The 12826-nt window shown below is 34.5% G+C and overlaps 2 protein-coding genes across 2 annotated transcripts in view; both read right to left on the bottom strand.

The window, feature by feature from the left end:
* Nucleotides 1-482: 482 nt before the first annotated feature.
* LOC119606418 (putative ATP-dependent RNA helicase DHX57) lies at nucleotides 483-5885 on the bottom strand. Its single transcript, XM_037959930.1, has 5 exons — nucleotides 5634-5885; nucleotides 3473-5565; nucleotides 3202-3406; nucleotides 1624-2380; nucleotides 483-1557 (listed from the first exon to the last, which is right to left on the bottom strand). The coding sequence occupies exons 1-5, from the start codon at nucleotides 5699-5701 to the stop codon at nucleotides 793-795; spliced, it is 3888 nt and encodes a 1295-aa protein (XP_037815858.1). The 5' UTR covers nucleotides 5702-5885; the 3' UTR covers nucleotides 483-792.
* Nucleotides 5886-7600: 1715 nt separating this feature from the next.
* Nucleotides 7601-12826, bottom strand: part of LOC119606421 (open rectifier potassium channel protein 1) — a 29150-nt gene continuing 23924 nt past the window's right edge. The window contains exons 6-7 of the mRNA XM_037959934.1: nucleotides 11300-11447; nucleotides 7601-10125 (exon numbers count right to left, since the gene is read on the bottom strand). Coding sequence (XP_037815862.1) covers nucleotides 8056-10125; nucleotides 11300-11447 — 2218 coding nt within the window. The 3' untranslated portion in view covers nucleotides 7601-8055. The remainder of the gene's footprint in view (nucleotides 10126-11299; nucleotides 11448-12826) is intronic.

The following is a 12826-nucleotide window of genomic DNA, read 5'->3' as shown; positions in this document are numbered from 1 at the left end:
TCATTAAAAGATGGAAAATTCCTGGAAATTTTAAAAAATTCTTTAATGAGTACACAATTTAACAGAAAATAATAAAATTTTAGCAATTTATGGCAAATATTGAAATGGTTACTCGAGTACCCATGTGAAATTCTATTCAAAAGTTGGGAATTTTTTATAAAAACTTACAGTTTTAAACAAAAACTTATTAAAAAGTGAATTTTTTATGAAAAATTTCGTTCTTGAAACGGTTACCGAGTAACCATTAAAGCATAACTCATTGAAAGTTAGAAAATTCCTAGAAATTTTGAAAAACTCTTGAATGAGTACATAATTTAACAGAAAATAATGAAATTCTTGAAATTAATGGCAAATATTGAAATGGTTACTCGAGTACCCATGTGAATTTTTTTTCAAATGTTGGGAATTTTTTATAAAAAGCTATAGTTTTAAATAAAAACTTATTAAAAAGTGAATTTTTTATGAAAAAATTCGTTTTTCTTAAGGTTTGTTTATTGTTTATATTAAATTAATAAATTAATAATTATATTAAATTAATAAATTAATATTTTATTTTATATACAAAACATATTTTTATTAAATAAAAATTATTAAAAATAAATTTGCTAAATTATAAATAAAATATTTAATAAGTATTTTTTGTGATTTGCAGAAAATTTAAAAGTAATTTAATGATTTGTTAAACAAAATTAACGACTTTTATCGGCAATAAATAAGAAAATCTCAGACATGTATAATTAGATGCCAATTTGTGCAACAAATAATGAAAATATATAAAATAATAGCCCCTTTTTAATTATTATGACCAATTAAATAAACAATATTTTGTATAATTTTGCGACCATTCTCATGATTCAATAAATTCAAACAAGGATCACGTATCTTCTCCTCCAACAGTTTCAACAGTTCATTACGCAAACATTGTATCATTTCGGCGGTTTCATGATTATGCGCTTTTATAATAATCCAACCATCTTCCAAAAGAAACAGGAAATCTCCATCATGTAATTCGATTTTTAAATCGGATCCCGCAAATAAGACCAAAGGAACCAAAGGCAACATACTGCATTCACGTATAAAGATACGTGAAGTTTTCACTTTTTCCTGATACACTAAGAAAGGCGATTGGAAATTGCCTACATCTGAGTTGACCGAGGAGGGATGTATGGCCACATAACCATCTTCTCTTGTCTTAAAGCGTAAATCTCTGGCTGTGGCCAGTTTGGGCATAGCTCCCCCGGCAGTTTGTATATAACTTCTTTCGGGCGTTAATATTTTTACTATATTCGGATAGAGGGAAGCACACAGTAGGGATATAAGTAAACGATTATTGTCGCCATTGAGGTTGAGATCAGAACCCGTTAATTCCAATATATTGTCATGGGCATTTTTACGTTTTCTAGGCACATTAATGGGTACAAAACCGATGGAAACCAAAAGCTCCAGAAATTGATATTTCACTTCTGATATCGTTTGTAAAGTCTTCAAAGACAGAAAATGCTCGTCGGCATAATTGCGACTGGCAAAGAAGTTGCGTTTGGAAACCTCTAACCATTTCTAAAAAAAAGCATAAACAAATTATTAAACAATTAAATCCTCTTCCCACTCAAAACAACTGCTTACCTTATAAGCCAACAAACAAGTCAAATGATCACTATTACACAAAGCATACTCCCTCTTACGCCTTTCTGCCTCTGCTCTCTTATTAAAAGGACTAACAAAGGGTGATTTGTGTGACAAACAGGCGGCTATAGTTAAAATACTATCCAAACATTGGAATATAGCACCAAACAACATTAGCTTGCCTATTCTAACATCTACCGGCAGGGCTGACAAATGATGTCCTAATGGCGTTAATTGCTGCTCTTCATCTAAGGCTCCCACATCCTGTAAACGTGTAACAGCCGCTACAATATTCTCCTCGGTGGGTGGTTCCAAAGTCTGACCCAAAACCTCTACCACATTTAAACCCTCAAAGTTGGGTAAAGTTTTAATGCGCAAAACCAACTGTTCCAAAGGCACCCTATGTATCTCGGGTACCGGCTGAGCCAGGAAATTATATTTAAAACGATGCTGTGTATAGAGGTGTATACAAACACCGGGCATAACACGACCAGCGCGTCCTTTACGTTGATTGGCATTGGCTCGCGAAACATAAACAAGTTCCAGGGATTCCATATTACGATTCGAATCGAAACGTTTCTCTTTCATTAGACCATAGTCGATGACGAAAACACAATCGTCTATGGTCACTGAAGTTTCGGCAATATTTGTGCTGAGTACAATTTTTCTTTTACCCTTGGGGGCGGGACGGAAGACAGCGGCTTGCTCTTCGCTGGAGAGAGTGGAATGTAGTGGTACCAGGATGTAGTTATTAGATCTGAAAGAAAATGTGGAAGTTGTCTACAGGATTACAGATTGAACTATAATCTGGTGTTTAGTTTAGTCTATACTGGACTACTGGACTATAGTCTAGTATATAGTCTGGACTATAGTCTAGTATATAGTCTGGACTATAGTCTAGTCTATAGTCTGGACTATAGTCTAGTCTATAGTATTGGCTATAGTCTGGACTATAGTTTAGTCTATAGTCTAGTCTATAGTCTGGACTATAGTCTAGTCTATAGTCTGGACTATAGTCTAGTCTATAGTCTGGACTATAGTCTAGTCTATAGTCTGGACTATAGTCTAGTCTATAGTCTGGACTATAGTCTAGTCTATAGTCTGGACTATAGTCTAGTCTATAGTCTGGACTATAGTCTAGTCTATAGTCTGGACTATAGTCTATAGTCAGGACTTTACCCTACTCAATAGTTTGGACTATAGTGTTGTCAATAGTCAGGACTATAGTCTAGGCTATAGTCTGGATTATAGACTATAGTCTGGACTATAGACTATAGTCTAGCCAATAGTCTCTAAAGTAGACTATAGTCTGGTCTATTGAGCAGACTGTAGTCTGGTCTTGTCTATAGTGCAGACTATAGTTTTGTCTATAGTGTGTAGACCACAGTATAAAGTCCAAACTATAGCCTAGTCTACAGTATGGACTACAATCTGGTCCATTGTCTGGCCTATAATCTATACTAGACTATAGTCTGGACTATAGTTTATTCTATAATCTAGACTATAGTCTAGTCTAAAGCCTTGTCTATAATCTAGTCTATAGTCTGGACTATTGTTTAGTCTATAATATGTACTCACCTTGGTCCAAACATTGAACTATCACACAAAGCCTCATGAACACTTTGAATTTCCTGCAGACCAGGTAAAAATATCAGAATAGTACCCTCACGTGGCCAATCATGTTCACCCTCAACCACATATTTCAATACAGATTCTATCAATTCCGGATTAACTTTCATGGGTTCCATAAGATAAATAGATTTACAAGTTTTCTTGGAATAATCTGCAGAGAAAAACTAACGTTTAGAGATATGTGTTAATTAAGCAATGTGTTATAAATACCACTTACCACTGTATCTAGCATACATGGCAGATAAGTTTAACTTTTCATCTTTAATCTTAGTGGGTGGGGCGATATTTTCCGCCTTAATATCAGCATACTCCATTTCACGCATTAGTTCCTCCTCCTCTTTCTTATTCACCTTACGACTGTATTGTGAATCACATTCCATAACAAAATCACTGCGTTCTAAGATATCTTCCAGAAATAGTTGTTCTACCGGGAAGGTGCGACCGGGTATATCTAATACTGGTATTTGACCGAAATAATCCGAGAATAATTTGGCATTTAAAGTGGCAGACATGAGTATAACTTTAAGGTCGGGTCTTAAAGGTAAAATGCGTTTTAATATCATAAGCAAAAAGTCAGATTCCTCACTTCTTTCATGCACTTCGTCCACTATAATGTGGGTAACCGAATCGAGCAAAGGTTCAGAGGCCAAACGTCTTAGTAGAATACCGGTGGTACAGAAAGTGAGACGTGTAGCTGAAGATATCTTATTCTCCAGACGTATTTGATAACCCACCGTTTGACCAATTCTTTCGGCTCTTTCATCAGCCACTCTCTCCGCCACACCTATGGCAGAAAGTCTTCTAGGTTGTGTGCATATTACCTCAACATGAGGCATTTTTTGTGAGTTGTCTAGTTGGGAGGCTTTGAAAAACCAATTGTCTAAAATAAATTGAGGTACTTGAGTAGATTTACCACAACCCGTTTCACCGGATATCACCAATATCTGTGACGTTTCTAGCAGATTTAGGATGTCCAACATTTTCGAAAAGGCGGGTAGATTTTGCCGTGAAGACATCATTTTCTTATAGCGTTCATCTTTACGTTTTTCCATAAACTTTTTGAGCAACAAACGATCTTCTTTTTCCAAGGAATCTAGATCCTTTTTAAAATTATCACCCCTAGAGGTTAAACCCTTTTCATAGTGTGTAGGTAAAGGAGCCAAATCTTTAATATGAGCTTTTTCTGCTGAGGGATCTTCCACATAGAATAAAGACTTGTCGGGTGAAGGAAAATGATCGCTATGTAAATCTATACTATTGGACAAACTTTCATCCATTTGCAATAGTTCCGATATGCTAAAAACACAAGGTATACCATCGGCACATGTCTCTTTAGCTTCTTTATATAATTTCCTAGCTATTCTCAGTCTTACCTCGGTGGGTATATCGTGGCAAGTGGTTTTCAAATAAATATAAGGTGCCTCATAGGGATATTTGGTTTTTGGCGGAAATCTAATTTCCAAATAAAAACAATTGTCATCATTTTCTTGGGGTTTTTCTTTTTTGGTGGCTTTATCCTCATTAAGAATTTCCGGTTCGGGTCTTATGTGGGCAAAACGACATTTATTGCCAAATTTACAAGTACCATCCTTATCGAAGTTACGGCATCTGGGCGGTTCTTTGGGTTTTTTAAAGTTGGCTTTGCCTTTGGCCTCTTGTTCAGCTTTTAAGGCAGCTTCTCTAGCTTTACGCACTTCCGAAGGACTATGCTGCAGCAAATGGTCTATTTTGAATTTTAAACTCCATACGCAGTTCTTCTCCTTTTCCTCAAAAAGTTTATCATAAATAGATTCTAAAGCCTCCTTTTCATCTTGTCGCATGTCGAGTAATTCCTGTTCGCTTATATCATGCGGCAAAGACTGTGAAACATTACAGCTTTCATCTTCCGGCAGACGCATATATTTGCGAAACAACAGCAGCAAAGCTTTGTCGCTATCACCCTCACAGTAATCATAGGCTTCTATGCAGTGAGGCAAAGCAAAACCATAATTTTCCAGCTTTAATAAAGCATAACGTCTTAAACGTTGCTCTGGTTGTTCCATAGTTTGAGAACCATCTGCAGCAGGTGTCTTTGTGGAGGAAAAATTCGTTACTGACTGCACTATTAAAGTGCCACGGTCTTCCCAATAGGATTTTTTCATTCTCCCACCACGATCCTTATACTTGCTGGCATCATCTAAGCGAAAATCATTACCATGTATGGATTTCAAGGTTTCCATGCACATTTTCTGCGATTCATCACTTAAACGCAAAACCTGCATTTCGGTTTTTAAGGCCACCTTAGGGGCCGCCACCTGGACGGGTTTGTTGCTAAAAAAAACACAAATAATTAAATAAGATACTAATAAAAAACTAAAACCCTAATAAATATTGCTTACGTTGCTCGTGCATCGGTAACAGCTCGTAAAAAACAATCGTCTATTAAACGCTGGGAGTCCTCATCCATGTTGTAAGGTTGCTTTTTTAATTAATTAATAAATAATAACTATAACTTTACACAAATAGTTGTGAAATTGTTGAAAATAAAAAGCTTTTAAAGGAACTGAAATAATTTCACAACAATAAAACAAAAACTCCACACAACAGCAACAACGTGCCCGAGGTAATCCCAAACTACAAAGTTGCTAAAACTAAAACAAATAAAGGCGTTCGTAATAATCTTTCATTAATAATAAAATTTTGTTAAATTTCTTTAATGAATAAATAAATTATTAATAAATGTTTTTAAAATTAAAATTTTTATGTAAGTTTATTATTTATTTCCTTAATTTTAAGTATTTTTTATAACAAACCAAAATCAACAAGTGTATTTGCAATATGTAAACGGCGTTAAAAATCAATTTGCTATCTTTGTTGTTTACAAAAATGATTGTTGTTGTTTGTTGGTTTTTTTGCACAGCTGTTTTTGTTTACATTTGAATAACAATGAAGCTAACTGTTAAAACTTGAAAAACTCGCTTAAATAAGAGATTTTCTTATATAAAACGCTACAAAAAGTAAAACAATAATTAATTGTTAATCAGCAATGACTTCAAAACCTTTTATTTTATATTCTAGCTTATAGTCTAGTCTATCTATGTTTAGTATGTAGTCTATAAAATAGTCTAGTCTTTCTCTTTTAAATACATTCTCCTTAAACATTACTATCCACTGCTGAAAAATAAAATAATTAAATTCCCCACCAGCATCATACATATTGTTTAATCCTGCTATTTGCAATTTTCCCATTTAAACATTTACTTTAGTAAGTTGCGCATACACATTAACTAACTCCTTTTTACCTCCTCACAACCATAAGCTTTTGACATTTCTCTTTATTACTAGGATACATACTAGTTAGTTGTCGCGCAATTTTCACACGGTTCGGTTGTTTAGAAAAAGTGTCTTAGTGTTTTTCTTAATTTATAAAGAAAATAATAAAGAATATTTAAATATTTTTACATAAAATTATAATAAAATTATAGTTATATAGTTGTGTACAAAAATTTCCCTGAAAATCTTAAAGAATATATAAGAAAACATGTTAGAAAATTTGTTAGAAATGATGTGCCGATCGCTGTTTTCTTTTCACCGGGCCGTTCGTAGCGTTTATACGAAGAGTGTTAAAGTGTTAGTGAGAAATGTTAAGAAAAAAGAAAGCTTAAAAAAAGCAGAGCAATGTAAGTAAGAAAGAAAAAAGCTTAGAGAAAATAAAAGAAAGCTGAAATAAAGCAGAGCAAAGTAAGAAAGAAAAAAAGCTTAGAGAAAATAAAAGAAAATATATAATAAAGAAGAAATGTGTTGAGTTGCTTTATTTTTATGTTTCCGTAATATTTGTTGTTTCCTTTTGTTGTTATTGTTTACTTAATAAGAGAGTGTTAGTGCAGTGTTATGTTGAAATGTTAAAGTAATGTAAAAAGCAATGTAAATAAAGTCATATGTTAAAATTGAAATGAAAAAAGAAAATGAAAGTGTTTTAAGAAAAAATATGTATATTAAAATAGGAATAAGAGAAAGTTCAGAAGTTAAGAAGAAAATGAAAATAAATCAGATCATCAACGGATATGGAAGTTATTAAACAAAGTAAGTACAATTTCTTAATAGAATATATATAAAAAAATGAATGTTTACAGTTGTAGAGCAAATGGTTGTTGACTTTGCTAAATGTATTGACAGATTGTTTTTGATGGCTAAAGAAAATGTTCTGATAAGAAATTGGTTTTAATGATGAAACAGAACACGACTGTAACTTCAAGCAAAATGATTACTTTTATTTTGCACCAAAATTCGACTTTTGAGAGACTATAAGTGAAATCTGTGATCACTTTTATTTCTCACCAAAGCTAGGGAAAAAGAAAGAAAAAAGTTTTTTTTTTTTCAATTATTTTTCAAATATTTATTTATATATTTTTTTAATTAAAAATTTGTTCATATTTGCTCGTTTGGAATTACAATTCAATGTAATATTTGTGTATAATATTTACTAAACTAAACATAACCTACAAACTAAATATTGTCTTTTTTTTCATTAAAAAATATATTTGGCAATTTTCAGGAAACAAAAATTATACTTAAATCTAATTAAAAACAAATATTAATTATACAAATTTATAATTTGTATAATTTAAAACAAGAAAAAGCAGTTAATTGCTTTACTAACATAACGACAGTGACTGTCAAACTATAAAATTAACTAAAAATGATAACACAACAACATTCACAGTGAATGGTTGGTCTAGAGATAGAGAGAAAAGTATTTAAATAAAACTAGTGTGTGTTTTGGTAAAATAGAAATTAAAAGAAAAATGTGTGGTGATGGAATCATTTATCCGTTTTACGTGGATTAAAACCATCGGGCATGCTTGAATTACGTTGAGCTTGTGATATTTGCACTATGCGTGAGAGTGGCGAATGAGTGCTGGTATTTGAAGGCCTTGCTGGCAAGGGTAACAAACGCGAGGAGCTGGAAGATGAGGAGGTGTTTGTGGGGGGACTAGTTGGTGCTCCATCCGGAGAGGTGGCCAAGGGTGAGGGTCTTAATGATAAACGTCTTTGCAGTACGGTTTGTGAAGGTATTGCTAAGCTGGAAGGCTTGTTGTCTACTGCCTCCGTTACCGTATTAATGTTTACTCCTGGAGGAGGTGCTTTGCCCGGGGGAATTTGCAAGGCGGTAGGCCTAACACTAAAACGTCGCTTGAATTTACTTTGTGCAGAAGTTTGGGCTGGAGTAGCCTGCTCACTGTAACTGGGTGGTGGCTCTTGGATTTGTACTGTAGATAAACGTCTTCTGGTCAATATGTTATTGCTATTATTACTGGTTATGGAAGACTGATTTAGCTGCTGGCTAGTTTGGGGCAATGTACCCACTATTGTGGATCTACGGGCATATAAACGATTGGCGGCTGCCGCTTTAAGAGTGGCACTATCATTACCAAACAATGAGAGTATAGGAGGCAAGGGTAGCGGATCATTGGCACTAGTGCTGGCATTACGTTTCTTCTTAAATATGCCAGATAGGCCACCGCTGGATTGAGTGGCCTGATTGGAAGCTTCTGCTGCTTCATCTAATACCGCCTGGGTGTGAACCACTTCCAAGGCTCTTATTAAATCAGCCAAAGTGGTATTTTCCAAAACATCCATATCCTCTTGAGAGGTATTAGATAAAATACTGGGTCTTCTATGGGCATTGGCGGCAATGGGGAAAAGGCTGCCTCTACGTGGTGGTGGCAGTCCCATGGCCGACGCTGTACTGCCTCTACGTTCCGTGGTAAATAGACTGCCTCTTCTTTGGTTAAGAGCAGCAGCTGAGGGTGGAAATAGACTACCTTTGCGTTGAGCCAGAGCGGGATTCTGGGCAAAGATAGAGTCACGACGTCTGCGTGCTGCTCCCACCGGAACATTTCTTTGATAGGAAGTATTGGATACTGCATTCGAATCTGGCAAATGACCATTGGATTGCTTATTAAGACTGCCCTGTGAGGGATGCAGCTGGGAAACGGCAACAGGTTGACCATTACGGAAGAAGGTGGGGCTAGCATTGGCCGTTACTGTACTATAATAATCCAGAGGTGGCGTTTGATGTTGCATAATCTCCGGTACACTAACCACTGAAAATTTACGTCCATTAGCCTTTTCAATATCTGCCCCGGAAAATTCCGCCTGCGATGACCTTTTCTTAAAGGGCAACAATTTGCGGAAACCATCTGGCATGGAGAATTTCTTAATTCTACTGGGTTTACGTTCCACTTCCTCCGGCTCATCCATATCAACGCGATAGTCCAAAGTGGGTAAACCGAAACTGCTGCGATAAAGATTTTCACGATCACGATCCATTTGACGACTTCTTACGTTAATAGCCTCTTGTATTTGATCATTGTCACCACTCCAAGTCCATTCATTGTGGCCCGCCACGGTGGTACGTCTTACCCTGGGCTTAGGATTGAGATTAAAGTCTGAGCAAGCGCGTCCTCTAGGGCGTGGCACCTCATTAGCCGGGAAAGACCATTCACTGGCCAATATCTGAGAATCACTGAAGCCATGATAACCACCATACATACTACTAGCACCCAAAGTGGTGTCCTCTTCTTCTACGGGCGGCTTGACGGCCGCTAAAGCACCCACCACTTTAGCCAATAAGCCGGTAGTTTGTCTAAATGCCTCGGCTGTTTCAAAGGATTTCTCACGATCGATGCGATTAAGCTCGGTATCGGAAGAAGCGTGTACCATAAAGTTTGCACCTTCGGCACGAGCCTCCACCACATCGTAACACTCGGAGAAGGCTCGTTTGCGACTGGGTATGGGTACAGGATCCACACGATACATGGTGAGTTCGGGGCAAGAATTGGAACGATGTAGGGTTTGGGCAAACTCTTCTTCATCGGTATAAACGGGCTGGAAGGAGAAGAATTAAATAAGAAATTTGGAATGAATGGATATTAAACAAGAATATGAAGACTATAGACTAAACTAGACTATATTATAGTCCAGAACATAGGCTAGAATATAGTCCATACTATAGACTAGACTATAGTCCAGACTACAGATTAGACTATAGTCAAGACTGTAGAACAGACTATAGACTAGAGTGTAGTAAAAACTATAATCCAGACTATAGATTACATTATAACTACACTATATTCCAGACTACAGACTACACTATATTCCAGACTACTATTAAGATTATAGACCTTTATTCAGATTATAGACCTTTACAGACTTTAGTCTAGACTATAGAACACTTTAGTCCATACTACAGCCTAATATCAGAACATTTTCGTTATAACGTATAATAAAAGGTTGGTAACACGTCTTTTAAAACTAAATCCTAAAACAAGTTGCCATATGAGCAATTTTCTTTTTGGTGCTGCCATATGTTAAATTTAAATGGAAACTAAAAGCGCTGTTGCCATATTACAACTTTACATCAATATTGTCCCCTTTTTTCTAAAGCTCATGTGATTTATAGCAATTTTAGTGGATTTCTTTACATTTTATTATAATTTTGTTTAGTCTTTGGTAAAAAAATGTTGTTTTTCATAAAATTTAATGGGATTTTCAAAATTTGTATTCGAGATTTTATTTATATTTTGAATTATATTGATTTCTTTTTGTATATAAATCAATACTTACACTATAGGAACCTTCCTTAAGGACTTTGCTAGTAAAAAATCTAAGAGTAAGTATAAGAAGTTGTTTTTAGTAAACTGAACAGATATGAATTTGAATATTATTCCAATAAAAATTTAACCCAAAAATTAACATTAAAAGTCGTATAAATTATAATCCCAATAAACAAAAAAAGTGCAAAAATCAAATTGCAAAATATTTAAATATTGAAAAAAAAAAACATTAAATATTGTATAAAAAAGTGTGCAGAACCACTAAAATAAAATTTAAAAAAATATGTTAGAAAACCCAACATTAACTCAACTAAAAATGTTAACTTTTAAACAAAGTAAAGAACTATATTTTAAAAAAATAAAAATTTCAATATTTTTATATTAAAATTATAATTTTAAAAATTAAATTTCAGTTTAGAGTTAGTTTTGTTTTATAAAATATTTACCTTAAATTTCAATATGTATAACTCATTCAGTATACGCCGCAGATAGCCCACATCTTTGGTAACTCCACTCCAAATACGATGTTGTGTTGCCTTAATATTCGATGACAATTGCTGCTCTAGCTGGGATAATTTTTTACTTTGTAAACCTCTGTAATGTAAAGGGGAAAAGAAAGGAAGGGAAAATGTGTTATATGCAAAATAATGTTTTGGATTGTAGGGATGTGTAAAAACAGAAAATAATTTAAAAATAACCTTAAACATTTATATCAAATGTAATAGATTAGTAACTTAAATCAGAAATTAGGAGAACAAAATATTAGTCTAGTATATAGTCTGTAGTCTGTACTATAGTCTTGTCTATAGTCTGGACTGTAGTATTGACTATAGTCTGGTCTGTAGGATCGACTATAGTCTGGGGTATAGTATCGACTATAGTTTAGTCTTTAGTCTGAACTATAGTCTGGGCTATAGTCTGGACTACAGCCTGGGCTATAGTCTAGTCTATATTTTGGGCTATAGTCTGTACTACAGTCTGGGCTATAGTCTGGGCTATAGTCTGGGCTATAATTTGGGCTATAGTCTGGGCTATAGTCTGGACTATAGTCTGGGATACAGTCTAGGCTATAGTCTACAGTCTGGCTTATAATCTAGTCTATAGTCTTGTCTGTATACTACTCAATAGTCTAGTCTAGCCATATTGCAATAATATAGTCTAGTCTATATTCTAGTCTATAGTCTAGTCTATAGTCTAGTCTATAGTCTAGTCTATAGTCTAGTCTATAGTCTAGTCTATAGTCTAGTCTATAGTCTAGTCTATAGTCTAGTCTATAGTCTAGTCTATAGTCTAGTCTATAGTCTAGTCTATAGTCTAGTCTATAGTCTAGTCTATAGTCTAGTCTATAGTCTAGTCTATAGTCTATAGTCTAGTCTATAGTCTAGTCTATAGTCTAGTCTATAGTCTATAGTCTAGTCTATAGTCTAGTCTATAGTCTAGTCTATAGTCTAGTCTTTAGTCTAGTCTATAGTCTAGTCTATAGTCTAGTCTATAGTCTAGTCTATAGTCTAGTCTATAGTCTAGTCTATAGTCTAGTCTATAGTCTAGTCTATAGTCTAGTCTATAGTCTAGTCTATAGTCTAGTCTATAGTCTAGTCTATAGTCTAGTCTATAGTCTAGTCTATAGTCTAGTCTATAGTCTAGTCTATAGTCTAGTCTATAGTCTAGTCTATAGTCTAGTATAGAGTCTAGTCTATAGTCTAGTCTATAGTCTAGTCTATAGTCTAGTCTATAGTCTAGTCTATAGTCTAGTCTATAGTCTAGTCTATAGTCTAGTCTATAGTCTAGTCTATAGTCTAGTCTATAGTCTAGTCTATAGTCTAGTATAGTCTAGTCTATAGTCTAGTCTATAGTCTAGTCTATAGTCTAGTCTATAGTCTAGTCTATAGTCTAGTCTATAGTCTAGTCTATAGTCTAGTCTATAGTCTAGTCTATAGTCTAGTCTATAGTCTAGTCTATAGTCTAGTCTATAG

The sequence above is a fragment of the Lucilia sericata genome, unplaced genomic scaffold (assembly GCF_015586225.1).
Source record: "Lucilia sericata isolate MDLA Ls3-8-SP2 unplaced genomic scaffold, ASM1558622v1 Contig000583F_arrow, whole genome shotgun sequence".
In the NCBI taxonomy this organism is placed as follows: domain Eukaryota; kingdom Metazoa; phylum Arthropoda; class Insecta; order Diptera; family Calliphoridae; genus Lucilia; species Lucilia sericata.
This window is presented reverse-complemented; position numbering and strand designations above follow the sequence as displayed.

What these genes read in the sequence shown, in the direction of transcription:
- LOC119606418 (XM_037959930.1), bottom strand. Translation starts at nt 5,701, where the DNA reads ATGGATGAGGACTCCCAGCGTTTAATAGACGATTGTTTTTTACGAGCT. An exon ending in CATGTATGCTAGATACAGTG is followed by an intron (nt 3,407 to 3,472) that starts GTAAGTGGTATT and finishes TTTTCTCTGCAG; the next exon opens with ATTATTCCAAGAAAACTTGT. An exon ending in AGTTCAATGTTTGGACCAAG is followed by an intron (nt 2,381 to 3,201) that starts GTGAGTACATAT and finishes ATTTTCTTTCAG; the next exon opens with ATCTAATAACTACATCCTGG.